At 40.5% G+C, this 16,290-nt stretch overlaps 1 protein-coding gene across 3 annotated transcripts in view; it reads left to right on the forward strand.

Moving 5' to 3' along the window:
• LOC117356816 (scavenger receptor cysteine-rich type 1 protein M130-like) overlaps positions 1-16,290 on the forward strand; it is a 91,900-nt gene that overhangs the window by 2,008 nt on the left and 73,602 nt on the right. For all 3 annotated transcript variants that reach the window (XM_033936543.1, XM_033936561.1, XM_033936553.1), the window contains exon 2: positions 3,995-4,104. In XM_033936543.1, coding sequence (XP_033792434.1) covers positions 4,035-4,104 — 70 coding nt within the window. In that variant the 5' untranslated portion in view covers positions 3,995-4,034. The remainder of the gene's footprint in view (positions 1-3,994; positions 4,105-16,290) is intronic.

The following is a 16,290-nucleotide window of genomic DNA, read 5'->3' on the forward strand; positions in this document are numbered from 1 at the left end:
GTAAGGCTATTTATATGTTCACAATTTGAGGGGAGGGGAAGAGCACAGTAACCACTGGGTAATTAAGGAGGTGTCATGCCTTCATCCCTCCAGTGGACATCTGCTCAATCAGAACCCTTTTGTGGACTCTGGACTTAGCTGGACCAGGTCTAAATACAGACGTCCTTCTTTTTAGATATGGGCACCTCTTCCCCTTCTGTAATGCCAGCTGGATGCCCTTTTTTTTTAGGTCCTTCTACCCCAAACATGCTCAGACTATGCCCCCTTGTCTGCCTTTGTAAAATTAGGATTTGGATGTCCATACAATAATGACGTCAAAATGCCAGTTTTAAGATGCCCAAAATATGCAGCATGGGGTTTGGTTGGAGTTTGGAAGTCTGTATAGAGATAATGAAATATGTTAATATACATGTGTACGTGAACAGGCTCTAAAGCAAAGCAAGGGGAGAGTGTGGCACAGTGGTTAAAGCTACAGCCACAGCATTCTCAGGTTGTGGGTTCCTACCCACGCTGCTTCTTGTGACCCTGGGCAACTCACTTAATCTCCCTATTGCCTCAAAGTACATTATATAGATTGTGAGTCCACCGGGACAGACGGAAAATGCTTGAGTATCTGATTAAATTCATGTGAACCGTTCTAAGCTCCCCTGGGAGAACAGTATAGAAAACTGAATAAATAAATACTGAATTCCTGCCATTTGCAGTAGCTCCTAAGGGCCTTTATAAAGCAGAGCCTAAGTAGGTTTCTCGTTGTCCTCCTTAACAGGACCCCTGCTATAAATTGACCTCTTGCTTGCTCCCTCTAATCCGTTTCGACCGTCCTCACTGCTTCTTCCATTTGTCCAAGCACAGGAGTGGTTTTCTGACTGCAAATTCATGTAGGAAGCAATGAAAAGCTGGAGGCAGCATTTTTTTTCAAATGGGAGTGAGCTCTTCTCTTATCGCTTCTGAGGGAAATAATCACAGCTAAAGTAGACTGTGATCTCTGCATAAGGGAGCCATAACGTTTGCTTCACAGCACAGAAACCCCCCCAAACTTTTGTGGGTTTTTCCAGTCATTTGGGGTTTAAAATGACATGGGAAATCTTGTTCAAGTTTCCCATGTCAGTTTGAAGTGGATGCACCTCACTGAGAGAAGCAGAGAAACATGACAGACTTGCATGGTCTATGTCTGTATATGGCCTTTTGGTTGAGGATGGGCTGGAATGAGCTTTGACGGAGACTTCAGTTAGCTTGGAACCCAACTTGCCCAGAAATAGCTAAGAAGAAATCAGGTTGGGCAGACTGGATGGACCATTTGGGTCTTTATCTGCCGTCCTCTACTATGTTACTATGACAGCAGATAAAGGCCAAATCTTTATGTTCTCAGAACGCACTTATTTATTACATGGTATATCTTTTTGGGGTTGAAACTTGACTTTTAGCATCATTGTTTTTTAAAATTATTTATTTATATTTTAGCAAAGTATTTAACTTCTTAAAGCAATACAGAATGGTAACGACCTTTAGAGGAAATTTTCCCTCCCTTTTACTAAGCCACGGTAAAAGTTTCTACCGCGGCCCGGAGCGCTAAATGCTCCTATGAGTATCAGACCATATAGCACTCCGGCCGCAGTAGAAACCTCAACCATGGCTTAGTAAAAAGGGGGGGAAGGGAGTTATAAACAAAGGGGAAAACATTTATTTTTCCTCCTTAGACCCGAAAACTTTAATGCAGGGCAGTGGAAAGAGGAAATATTACAGGACATCTTTAAAGAAAAAGTAAACATTCCTCAAGGCTTAAACTCCCCTCTTTTACGAACACATGGCGTGGGTTTTAGCGCCGGCAGCAGTGGTAACTGCTCCAATGCTAGGGTGCATAGGGAGAGGTATGGTCAGTAGGAAAAAGGAGGTATTGTCTTTGGTGAGACCTCATTTAGAATATTGTGTACAATTCTGGAGGCCGCACCTTCAAAGAGATATAAAAAGGATGGAGTCGGTCCAGAGGAAGGCTACGAAAATGGCGTGTGGTCTTCGTGATAAGGCGTATAGGACAGACTTAAAGATCTCAAACTGTATACTTTGGAGGTAAGGAGGGAGTGGGGAGATACGATAGAGACGTTTAAATACCTACATAATATAAATGCGCATGAGTCAAGTGTCTCATTTGAAAGGAAACTCTGCAATGAGAGGGCATAGGATTAAGTTAAGAGGTGATAGGCTCCGGAGTAATCTGAGGAAATACTTTTTTACAGAAAGGGTGCTAGATGCATGGAATAGTCTCTCAGAAGAGCTGGTGGAGACAGAGACTGTGTCTGTATTAAAGAAAGCCTGGGATAGGCACATGGGATTTCTTAGAGAGAGGAATGGTTACTTTGGATGGGCAGACTGGATGGGCCATTTGTCCTTTATATGCCATCATGTTTCTATATAATGTAATGGTTAAGGTATATATTTCACTGTGTGATCGGAACAGTGAATGAAGCAGTGAAAGTTATTGTAAGAGGTGCAGAAAACAGTGTGACATCTCGTTTATAGGCAATCCAGAGAAAACAGTTCTGAACAGAGCTGCCTGATGTTCAATAGATTGACTGTATAGTAATTCACGCAAGATATAACAATTGTGGGAGGAGAAAAATTACTGCAGTTCACTAACAAAACCGAGGAGGAAAGAGCAGTCCAGGGTCCCAGCAAGGAACGGTGCCATATTGCAAACAGCCGTGACAAATTATAGAGAGCAGGAGTGGAGAAATAATCAGCAATCAACAGCTCAGCAGAGTCAAAGAAAACAGCAAGTCACATAGGGAGGTCAGACATTCAAAACATCGGAAGAGGACAGAAGCAGCACCAATTAAGGGCTGTAATTGAGAGCATTCGTAGATGAAAGGCACTCCAATATGGCGTAGCAAAACAGCAGCATTCACTGGCCTGCCACGTGTCAAGCCTTGTCTATTGGGGTCGGGTTTTGCTTTTCAAGGAAATCGGCTAAATCTTTGGGGTTAGTGTAGTCCTTTGTAGAATTCTGGAACGTGACTCTCATACGGGCTGGATAAAAGATGCCAAATCGGGCTCCAATGTTCTTCAATTGAGGGCGGTAAGCAAGTAGTTTCTTTCGTGTCTCAGCAGATCTCTTGCTCAGGTCCGGCACAAAAAGCAGGGTATTGCCTTCAGACTGAATTGGAGCCAGTGAGCTAGCCTTCTGCATTATTTGCAGCAATTGCGGTCTGGGATATCTGCTGTTAGCTGACCGTGTTGCTGGTGTGCGGTGAGCATGTTCCACTTCAAATTCCCTTTCCAAAGTCATATCAAGCACCTTTGGTATTAGCAGCTCCACAAATTTAACAACGTCTGTGCCCTCCTTTCCTTCAGGTATCCCAAGGATTCGCAAGTTATTCCTACGGGCACGGTCACTGGCATCATCAAGTTCTTGCTCTAAAATTGCTATCTTTTAATCTTAAATTGGGCCATCTCCGATGTCAGGTTGGAAAGTTCTTTTTTAATCTTTCTTGTGTCAGTCATTATTTCTTCTTTGGATTCTGTCATAAGATTTCTTAAAGTTTTAAGTTCAGCAAGAACCTCAGACATGCTGCCATTTTCTGACAATGGCAGAGGTGTCTTGAAGGGAGATCGGGGCTCCGGTTTGTGCCTTTTTCCAGTTTTATTGGTGGCCATCACTTCTTTATTTGTAGATATTCCAGTAGTAAAGAAGGTTGATAGTAGAATTAATAGGTTCCAGAAGAATTTCTTAATCGATGTTCAGTCCTTATTTTGAAACTAATAACACTGTGGGGAGAGCAACTCGATCAGGCTGCCATTCCTCTCAGGCACTCTAGCGCCCCCCCCCCCCCCCCCCCCATTCCTCTCAGGTACTCTACTAAACTCAATAAAAAAAAATTTTGAACTAAAAAAAGGTATATATTTCACATCATTGCATTACTAAGTGGACCACTAGCCAAATTATTTCTCAAATCAAAAATGCATTTATATATTTTTTTCCTAATTAATTTAATGACAGGGTTAACCGTTGAGAAGGCGTGCTTTCATCTCCCTTGAGAATGAAGATCTTCTTGCTTCTTGCACTGACCTGTTTCACTCTGGGAGAACTGGGCGATGATTCTAATGAAGGTAAGACCTTCTGCCACTTTCGATTCTGTCAGACCTCAATTATTTTTGCAAAGTGTATTGTATTCTGTCTTCTTTCATTTCCCTGACTGAGAATGAATATCCAGACTCTGTATAAAGTCTGCACTGAAGGGAAAGGACAATTGGAGGAGGGGGAACTGATGCCAAGAGGGGAGTAGAAACGAAAATCACACAACCGCCTTAATTCTTGGCACATGGTTGTGTATTGAGAAACGAGGTTAGGGCTTCAAAAGAGCAAAAATGTCCAAAAAGTGGCTAAATGTGGCAGAGGGATGTTTTTCTCGCTAAACCATCCAAATTCTATTTCTATACTGTTTGTCTGCAGTTCATCTAAATTTCAAGGGGGAGTATTAAGGGCATGATATTGTTGGGAGTAGGGAGGGGGTTATGACTTGGGATGTTTTTCTGCCATAATGGGAGTGTCTAAATATGACCATATTTCACCATATCTCCAAAAACTCCATTGGCTTCCGGTCGCCTTCAGAGTCCAATATAAAGCAGCAATGATTTGCCATCAATTTTTGTATGGAAACATCCCAGAATTACTTAAAAGTAATATCCTCAGCTACACACCAAAAAGATCTCTGCGTTCAGAGAGTTTAGCTTGACTGAAGACGTCCGTGAAACCAAGACTTGCTGAGACAGGTCAAAGGTCTTTCTGTTAATTTATGGAACTCCTTAGTGGGTCAGATACGAAATTGCTGTGAAAAGGGTAGGTTCAGGAAATTACTAAAGACGCAGCTCTTCGTTGATGCCTTTTATTTAGTCATTTCAGCTAAAATTGATGAATTATCTACGAGCTCTTCTTTCCACTTTATGATATTTCCCTGAGGATTGTATGTATTTCCTTTTTATTATATGATTATTTTATGATGTATTTGCTTTTATTTTGTCGTCATTTTAACATTGTGTATGTAAACCGTTTAGTCTTAAACGGTATATACATTTTTAAAATAAATAAATAAAAAATAATCAAACTTTTTAGAAAATGTCCAGAATACAATTTGGACGTTTTAAAAATGAATAAGTGACAAAAAGGTACCCAGATGACTCCTGAAGGGAAGTCAAGAGGATACCTGGGGGTGTGGCTTATACTTTTGGCCCCTCCTCTGATTGTCATTTCCCTTCAGTTCAGACTTCATACAGAACCTTAATATTTGTTCACAATCAGGGAAGGGAAAGAAGACAGAATAAACTTTAACACTATAGAACCGTTGACTAATTAACCAATTAATACGAGTATTATTAAGTCTGGTTAAAGAAAAGTCTGAACTTACACCTAAAACTTTAGACCAGTATATTTGGCAGCTCAACTTTTGAATTTTCTTGGTGCGATAATGCATTAACCCCTCCCCCCCCCACATGCACGCTTTTATGCAGAGCAACGTGAGATAAACGCCGAGCCACCCATAGGAATAGAACGGGCAGCTTGGCATTTAACTTGCGCTTCTCAGCAGCGCAGCTTGATAAAGGTGGGGGAGGGGGGTAAGTTATCCAGCAACTGTAGCCAGATCTGTTCTATTAAATATAGGACACATGGAATTCAGATAAGCCAAGTTGCCGTGGTTATTTGGACACAACTTGATCTGTCAAATGACTTTTCCGGTGACCTCTGCGCATTTCAGTATCTGCTGGTTTGGACTTCCACACTGATACTGGCTCTGACGTAGTTAGCTCAAGCAATCTGGGTAATGATCTTCACCATGAGATTACAGGCTGACATTAATACAAATTAGCAACACTTAAAAATAATTAGAAATCCATTTATGATAGTAAAGTTGTCCCACACTCACCACAACACACACATCCAAACAGTGGCGTGCCTGGCAGGGCAGAAACCTGGAGTAGAGCCCCCCCCCGCCCCCAGGCAGCTTGGGGTGCTGAAGTGATCACTGGTCTGCGGTCCATCTTTGTGCAGCTGCCAGCTCTGCTGGTCCCCTGGCCCGGAACAGGAAGTTGATGTCAAAGGGGAAGGGGCCAGTGGACCACATAGCCCCGAACTCCATGCACCTGGGGTGGGCCAACCTTCCCCCCTCCTTGCCCTCGGTACGCCACTGCATCCAACCAATGCAAAAGATAAAATTAGAATAAAATCCAACTGTGCCGAAAATCTTCCCAAAATACCGAGTCCAGGTAGAAACTAGATTTGACAAGATCCAGCTCCTGAACTAGAATGGGCTCCGTCTCTGGCGGGATTCAAGTCCAGGCTGAAAGCCCACTTTTTTGAAGCTGCGCTTAAGTCCTAACCCCACCACTTTATAAAGCACCACATTTGTCTGTCATCCCCGACCCTCTCTACCTCTTCATCCGTTTGTATTTCCCTACGTGAACTACGCAAATGAGGGGTCTTCAAAAAGTTTTCACCCTATTTATTAAATGTTTCAAAAGCAAATTACATTACTTTTCCACATATTCACCCTGTTTTAGGATACATTTCTCCCAGCGTCCTACTAATGTTTGTGGTTGAGCACAAAAACATGAAAGTGCAGAAACGTTTTGAAAAACCCTTGTAGTTATTCACCATTTTTGTCCAGTGTGTCTGTCATAATTAGGTTGTAAGCTCTTCGAGCATGGACTGTCTCTTGCTTGTTTAATGTACAGTGCTGCATACATCTTATGGTGTTATAGAAATAATAAATAGTAGTAGTACTAACATGGGAGTCCAATCCATTCTCAGAAGGACCAAGAAGCTACAACGCATGTTTCAGTATGTTTACACTGTAAACTTAGAGTCCTTATTAGAAAGTAACAGTCATTTTCTGATTACTATGTAGTACTCTCATTTCTGTCTATGAGACCTACAGGGTCAATATTGATGGCCTCCCCAACAAACCAACCAACCGAATCTACTATCAACCTAAATAGAAGAAACCTACCAATTAACCCTACCATCAAAATCCTAGAAGTCACCCTAGATCAGCAACTGATACTAGAAGCTCATACCAGCATCCTAATTAAAAAATGCTTCCGCTTACTATGGAAACTACGCACCCTAAAACCATACTTCAATTTCACTGCTGGTCCAGTCCCTGGTTCTAAACTCACTGGACTACTGCAATATAATCTACCTAGGATCTCACATTAAAAAAATACCATCAAGAAACTGAAACTTATCCAGAACACAGCCATTCGACTAATATTTGACTTGAAAAAATCCGACATCACATCACCCCATACTACAAGAAACTTCACTGGCTACCTATTGAGGCCAGAATTATCTTCAAATTCGGTTGCCTCTCTTCGGCACCGCACCCACCTACTTCTTGAAACACCTCACCCTAACGGACAAACTCCGCTTTTCACGCAGAACACTAATGTTCACATTTCCTTCGCCCAAAGGATGCAAATTCAAAAGATTCCTTAACAGGACACTCTCCTTTCAAGCAGGGATCTGGAACAACACCTTAAGTGACCTCATCCTGAACTCACTAACGTAACCCCTTCCTTTTCTGACTGAGGTAAAAGGTAACTCTCTTGAAAAAAGTTTGTTTGTAGACGTGAACACCGAGGGTTAAATTGATACCTTTCCCCAGGAGAAGGAGTGAATTACACACAAAAAAATATATAATAATAAAATGTAATTAACCTGTAAATAAAAATGTTAATTAAACCATAACCAAAAATAGATATAAAGAAGCACTAAGGATTCAAAATTTTAAATAGAAATAAAATTTAATAAACAATGAAATTCTACTTCCCCTCTGTACAGTTCTTCTTTTTCCCCAGATTAGGGTATTTGCGGCTTTCTGTCCTTTCTGTGTAGGGGTCCCATGTTGGCGTTCTCTTGCTAGCAGACTCTCTCGTCCTGAAACCAACCTACTACTCTAACTAAAAACAAATCAATAAGAAAAAACCCTATCCTAAATCTAATAACCTCACAGTTGCCTAAAATACTTTCTAAGCTAGGAAAAAACTAATAATTGATGTTCCCTATACTATTTCCCTCCCCCAATTTCCTCTGTATAATCACAAAACTCATCCTTCCTCTAAACCAGTCGTCTCCAACTCCAACCCTTTGCAGGGCCACATTTTGGATTTGTAGGTCCTTGAAGGGCCTCAGAAAAAATAGTTAATGTCTTATTAAAGAAATGACAATTTTGCATGAGGTAAAACTCTTTATAGTTTATAAATCTTTCCTTTTAGCTAAGTCTTAATAATAATATTGTAATTTATAGCTAAAGATCAAGAAACTATTTTATTCTACTTTGGTGATTATGATAAACATACTGAGGGCCTCAAAATAGTATCTGGCGGACCGCGAGTTTGAAACCATTGCTCTAAACATTTCATGCATATCAATCTTTTCCCCAAATCTCCAAAATCTTTACAGAAATTATTCCCAAAGCAGTTTTACAACCTCTCACAACATTCCACAGAAATCTGTCACGGGACATCTCATTCACTTCTCCAGAAATCAGCACCACAGACTTATTACACAGAGACTGAAAATATCTCCAGACATCAGGTTTCAAAAGCAGTTCACAACCTCGCTTCACCACAGGAATCTCACACAGGACCTCTCATAAAATCTTCTCCCTAAATCAGCACCACAGATTTGTCACTCAGAGAATTTTTCACAACACTTCCCAGAAGATTCTCACAGATAAAACAATTCTTCACATCAGCCAGAAAGAAATGTTTCCATCCTTGGATAAATACCAGAATCTATCTATCAAACCTCAACTTCAAACCACAAGGCACAGAAACCAAACTACCTGCCCACAGATCCAAGTCACCATCCCAACTGTTCAAGCAGTTAATGCTGATCTCTGCATGAGGACAGCAAACCTGGGCAGGAGATCAGCAACCGAATACCAAAATTGCACCAATACAAAAATAAATACACATACCAAACTTCTCAAAATAGGAAAAAACCCACTTGGCTTTAAAAACCCTTTAAAATCTTCTTTAAACCCTGTTTTTCTCACTCACTGCAATATAATCTACCTAGGATCTCACATTAAAAAAATACCATCGTCTTTTCAATTTCTAGATCATTTATGAGTTAAATAGCACTGGTCCCAGTACTGATACCTGTGGCACTCCACTGTTTACTCTCCTCCTTTGAGAAAAATGGCCATTTAACCCTACCTTCTGTTTTCTATCCAATAACCAATTCCTAATCCATAACTGAACTTTGCCATCTATTCCATGTCTCTTTAATTTTCTCAGGAGCCTCTCATGAGGAACTCTGGCAAAAGCTTTCTGAAAATAGACACTATATTGTGGCCACCACTATAGCCCAGAACAGGGCTCTGGAAAAATCCTGGTGACTACAACAAACAATGTTCTAGCGTGTGACCCGGCATGGAGTCACCCTGCAGGACCGGACTCTTCAACAGCACTCAAAATTAAACTCAAAAAAATAGAGTCCCAACAATAAGGTTGCTTAGAGCAATAGTTCAGTTTAATCCACTCTTAAGGCAGGTAATTATAGGTCCAAGCAAATCAGGAAAGTTGATCACAAAGTTTAAACAGTCCAAACTCAAAAGAAAAAAAAACAAACAGTGAAATATAAAGTCCACACTGTTTTTCTTCCTCTTTCTTCTCTCCTGAAGATTGGGGCTCACCTCAGAGCTTAAATCAGCCTGCTCCTGAGCAGGATATTTAGTTCAAACAAAACAAAACAAAACACCATAGGGTTAAAGGCACTGTATACCCTATTCACAGTGCTTCAAGGTGAAGCCTCTGGCAGCCATACAATTCACTGCCAGGCAATGGAGAGTGCCTCAGGTTTGCTTTAAATTAGCTAATAATAGCCTTAAAATGCCCACCCAGGTAATAGCAAACCTCTCCCAACACTCTCCCACAGCTTCCTCAAAATCAACATTCCAGAACAAAAAACAAAAAAAAACAGCACACAAACAGTTCCAAAACACACTCACTGTTTGTGGCTTGAAGCCAAGTCCACCTGCATTAATTCAGGATAATTGGATTCATAGCCAATACCAGCTTCTTGGAAGTCCATAAGCTCCTCGCTCAGGAATGGTAAGTCTTCTGCTTGTTCAGCCTCAGTCCATTCCATCGGTATAGGCCTGTTGTCCCTGTTAGGCCCAGGTGAATCCTTAGGGAGGCAAGACCTAAACTTCCTCCCTAACTGGCTTGCTTATGTACTCTAGGGGCGTGCCTTATTCTGGGAGTGTCAGCAGAAGTCCAGGGGCCTCTAGAGCTCCCCTGGTGGTGACTAGGATCAAACTCACTCCCTTCTTCCTTAGATAAAACTGGCTCCTCCTGGTGGTCACTGGCATTATCTCCCACAATATACCTCTGGGAGATCCTGGGTTTTTCCTTCCGGGGTTTTGTTTTTACTTTTTCCCACAGCTTATCTGGGACCATGGCCGGCCTTGTGTCTGCTTGGTCACAATATCCACCAGTTCACCTTTATCCACCAAAAATACCAAAAATACTCAGGTAACTTTTAAACTTTTAATCCTGGTTCCACTAAGCACATAAGCAGTGCCTCTGCTGGGTCAGACCAGAGGTTCATCACGCCCAGCAGTCCGCTCACGCGGCAGCCCATCAGGTCCAGGACCTGTATAGTAATCCTCTATCTATACCCTTTGATCCCCTTTTCCTTCAGGAAATCATCCAATCCCTTCTTGAAACTCTGTCCTATCACACCCTCTGGAAGCGCATTCCATGTGTCCACCACCCTTTGGGTGAAGAAGAACTTCCTAGAATTGGTTCTGAACCTGTACCCTTTTAATTTTTCTGAATGCCCACTAACAGGAAATCACTAAAAACCCACCTGTTTGACAGATTTATCTGACCCTTCTATTCGGCTTAAGAACATAAGAATTGCTCACGCGGCGGCCCTCTGGTCAAAGACCAGTGCCCTAACTGAGACCAGCCCTACCAGCGCACGTCCTTGTTCAGCAGGAACTTGTCTAATTTTGTCTTGAATCCCTGGAGTGTGCTTTCCCCCCCGACAGACTTAACACCTACCATGCCTTACACATCCCTTCCCCCTTTTATCCCAGTCACCTTTCGGTTTATCTATCCCTCCCAAATCTAACTGACTTTCTTACCCATACAAATGATCTCAACCTTATACCATTAAAAACCGGCATAACACATATAAAAGGTCATACTCTAGACATGATTTTTGCCCCTTGTGAATTACTTTCTAACTTCTCTGAACCTGAAATACTCAAAGTTCCTTGGTCCGACCATAGTCTTCTCCAAACAACTCTAGAACTACACCCTCATCAAGACTCCCCTAGGTCACACAAAGTTATCAAGGTAAGAGACCTCCAAAATATTGATGACTCGCTTATTACTTCACCATTACTTGATCTAGACAAATTTAAATCTTTAACAATAAATGACCAATTAATTATTTGGAATAATACTTGTCAATCTCTTTTAGATAAAATAGCTCCAATAACAATCCAAACTATCTCTCCTAAAAAGCAAAAAAACCCTTGGTATAATTCTTCTCTTGCTTTACTAAAACGACAGCTGCGTTCAGCAGAACGCAAATGGCGCTCCAAACCTCCACAAAACAACCTGGATAATTATAAACAACATTCTCAACATTACTGTCAAATGATTAACAAGACAAAGAAAAAATACTACATTAAAAAAATTTCTATGACTAAGAATTCCTCATCACTTTTCAAAATTTTAAAACAATTAACAATTTTCAAACATAAACCAGTAATTTCAACAGAAGACACTCCTTCTGCCAACTGTTTAGCAAGTTTTTTTCATACTAAAATTACTTCAATTAGAGCAAATATAACTAATAATGTTTCTACTAGTCTAGACAAGCATAGCACTAGCATATTCTTATCCAACGCCATTACTGATATCTCAGATGAAGATCAAAAAAGTTATATGTCATTACAAGCTTCATGTTCTAAGTTTATTCTTCCAACTTTAACAGAAATAGAACATTTATTTCAAACTATAAAACTAAAAGGTTCTAAAACTGAATCCTTTCCTTCTTAAACGTTATTTCTCAATATTTGGCCCAGTTATTCTCCAAATTATTCATAAAAGTCTGTCTACTTCATCTCCCGACTGAATGGAAACACTCTGTTCTCCTTCCAATTATTAAGGATTCAAAAATCAGTCTTTGCGATTGTTCAAATTACCGTCCAATAGCTAGTCTTCCATTTTTAGCAAAAATTACTGAAAAAGTAGTATTTCAGCAACTGTCAGATTTCATTGATAAAACTCAGGTTTTGCATCCCAACCAATCAGGATTTCGTAAAAATCATTCAACAGAACATTCACTAGTAGGTCTCGTCACATCCATTCACTACTATCTGGACCAACATAAATCTGTCATTCTCATTTCCTTAGATTTAGCAGCAGCATTTGACACAATTGACCATCATTTATTACTCCAACGACTTTCTTCCATTGGTCTAAAAGACCAAGTACTAGATTGGTTTCGATCTTATTTTACAGATAGATTCTTTACAGTGTACTTTAAAAATTCTTTTTCAAAACCTTATCAAACAAATTATGGAGTACCACAAGGGTCTATATTGTCTCCATTACTGTTTAACATCTATTTGGCCCCTCTCTTAACCCTTTGTCAATCCATCGGATTCACAGTATATGCTTATGCAGATGATTTCCAACTTTTGCATACCATTGATCCCACAAGTTCCCAGGACATATCTAATATTAACCAAAAGCTGGCCAAAATCCATGACTGGCTTAATGTCAATCAGCTATCTCTAAGCATCAATAAAACTACTACTGTTTTGCTCACAATCAGGGAAGGGAAAGAAGACAGAATAAACTTTAACACTATAGAACCGTTGACTAATTAACCAATTAATACGAGTATTATTAAGTCTGGTTAAAGAAAAGTCTGAACTTACACCTAAAACTTTAGACCAGTATATTTGGCAGATCAACTTTTGAATTTTCTTGGTGCGATAATGCATTAACCCCTCCCCCCCCCCATGCACGCTTTTATGCAGAGCAACGTGAGATAAACGCCGAGCCACCCATAGGAATAGAACGGGCAGCTTGGCATTTAACTTGCGCTTCTCAGCAGCGCAGCTTGATAAAGGTGGGGGAGGGGGGTAAGCTATCCAGCAACTGTAGCCAGATCTGTTCTATTAAATATAGGACACATGGAATTCAGATAAGCCAAGTTGCCGTGGTTATTTGGACACAACTTGATCTGTCAAATGACTTTTCCGGTGACCTCTGCACATTTCAGTATCTGCTGGTTTGGACTTCCACACTGATACTGGCTCTGACGTAGTTAGCTCAAGCAATCTGGGTAATGATCTTCACCATGAGATTACAGGCTGACATTAATACAAATTAGCAACACTTAAAAATAATTAGAAATCCATTTATGATAGTAAAGTTGTCCCACACTCACCACAACACACACATCCAAACAGTGGCGTGCCTGGCAGGGCAGAAACCTGGAGTAGAGCCCCCCCTCCCCCCTCCAGGCAGCTTGGGGTGCTGAAGTGATCACTGGTCTGCGGTCCATCTTTGTGCAGCTGCCAGCTCTGCTGGTCCCCTGGCCCGGAACAGGAAGTTGATGTCAAAGGGGAAGGGGCCAGTGGACCACATAGCCCCGAACTCCATGCACCTGGGGTGGGCCAACCTTCCCCCCTCCTTGCCCTCGGTACGCCACTGCATCCAACCAATGCAAAAGATAAAATTAGAATAAAATCCAACTGTGCTGAAAATCTTCCCAAAATACCGAGTCCAGGTAGAAACTAGATTTGACAAGATCCAGCTCCTGAACTAGAATGGGCTCCGTCTCTGGCGGGATTCAAGTCCAGGCTGAAAGCCCACTTTTTTGAAGCTGCGCTTAAGTCCTAACCCCACCACTTTATAAAGCACCACATTTGTCTGTCATCCCCGACCCTCTCTACCTCTTCATCCGTTTGTATTTCCCTACGTGAACTACGCAAATGAGGGGTCTTCAAAAAGTTTTCACCCTATTTATTAAATGTTTCAAAAGCAAATTACATTACTTTTCCACATATTCACCCTGTTTTATGATACATTTCTCCCAGCGTCCTACTAATGTTTGTGGTTGAGCACAAAAACATGAAAGTGCAGAAACGTTTTGAAAAACCCTTGTAGTTATTCACCATTTTTGTCCAGTGTGTCTGTCATAATTAGGTTGTAAGCTCTTCGAGCATGGACTGTCTCTTGCTTGTTTAATGTACAGTGCTGCATACATCTTATGGTGTTATAGAAATAATAAATAGTAGTAGTACTAACATGGGAGTCCAATCCATTCTCAGAAGGACCAAGAAGCTACAACGCATGTTTCAGTATGTTTACACTGTAAACTTAGAGTCCTTATTAGAAAGTAACAGTCATTTTCTGATTACTATGTAGTACTCTCATTTCTGTCTATGAGACCTACAGGGTCAATATTGATGGCCTCCCCAACAAACCAACCAACCGAATCTACTATCAACCTAAATAGAAGAAACCTACCAATTAACCCTACCATCAAAATCCTAGAAGTCACCCTAGATCAGCAACTGATACTAGAAGCTCATACCAGCATCCTAATTAAAAAATGCTTCCACTTACTATGGAAACTACGCACCCTAAAACCATACTTCAATTTCACTGCTGGTCCAGTCCCTGGTTCTAAACTCACTGGACTACTGCAATATAATCTACCTAGGATCTCACATTAAAAAAATACCATCAAGAAACTGAAACTTATCCAGAACACAGCCATTCGACTAATATTTGACTTGAAAAAATCCGACCACATCACCCCATACTACAAGAAACTTCACTGGCTACCTATTGAGGCCAGAATTATCTTCAAATTCGGTTGCCTCTCTTCGGCACCGCACCCACCTACTTCTTGAAACACCTCACCCTAACGGACAAACTCCGCTTTTCACGCAGAACACGAATGTTCACATTTCCTTCGCCCAAAGGATGCAAATTCAAAAGATTCCTTAACAGGACACTCTCCTTTCAAGCAGGGATCTGGAACAACACCTTAAGTGACCTCATCCTGAACTCACTAACGTAACCCCTTCCTTTTCTGACTGAGGTAAAAGGTAACTCTCTTGAAAAAAGTTTGTTTGTAGACGTGAACACCGAGGGTTAAATTGATACCTTTCCCCAGGAGAAGAAGTGAATTACACACAAAAAAATATATAATAATAAAATGTAATTAACCTGTAAATAAAAATGTTAATTAAACCATAACCAAAAATAGATATAAAGAAGCACTAAGGATTCAAAATTTTAAATAGAAATAAAATTTAATAAACAATGAAATTCTACTTCCCCTCTGTACAGTTCTTCTTTTTCCCCAGATTAGGGTATATGCGGCTTTCTGTCCTTTCTGTGTAGGGGTCCCATGTTGGCGTTCTCTTGCTAGCAGACTCTCTCGTCCTGAAACCAACCTACTACTCTAACTAAAAACAAATCAATAAGAAAAACCCTATCCTAAATCTAATAACCTCACAGTTGCCTAAAATACTTTCTAAGCTAGGAAAAAATAATAATTGATGTTCCCTATACTATTTCCCTCCCCCAATTTCCTCTGTATAATCACAAAACTCATCCTTCCTCTAAACCAGTCGTCTCCAACTCCAACCCTTTGCAGGGCCACATTTTGGATTTGTAGGTCCTTGGAGGGCCTCAGAAAAAATAGTTAATGTCTTATTAAAGAAATGACAATTTTGCATGAGGTAAAACTCTTTATAGTTTATAAATCTTTCCTTTTAGCTAAGTCTTAATAATAATATTGTAATTTATAGCTAAAGATCAAGAAACTATTTTATTCTACTTTGGTGATTATGATAAACATACTGAGGGCCTCAAAATAGTATCTGGCGGACCGCGAGTTTGAAACCATTGCTCTAAACATTTCATGCATATCAATCTTTTCCCCAAATCTCCAAAATCTTTACAGAAATTATTCCCAAAGCAGTTTTACAACCTCTCACAACATTCCACAGAAATCTGTCACGGGACATCTCATTCACTTCTCCAGAAATCAGCACCACAGACTTATTACACAGAGACTGAAAATATCTCCAGACATCAGGTTTCAAAAGCAGTTCACAACCTCGCTTCACCACAGGAATCTCACACAGGACCTCTCATAAAATCTTCTCCCTAAATCAGCACCACAGATTTGTCACTCAGAGAATTTTTCAAAACACTTCCCAGAAGATTCTCACAGATAAA

The sequence above is a fragment of the Geotrypetes seraphini genome, chromosome 1 (assembly GCF_902459505.1).
Source record: "Geotrypetes seraphini chromosome 1, aGeoSer1.1, whole genome shotgun sequence".
Lineage (NCBI taxonomy): Eukaryota > Metazoa > Chordata > Amphibia > Gymnophiona > Dermophiidae > Geotrypetes > Geotrypetes seraphini.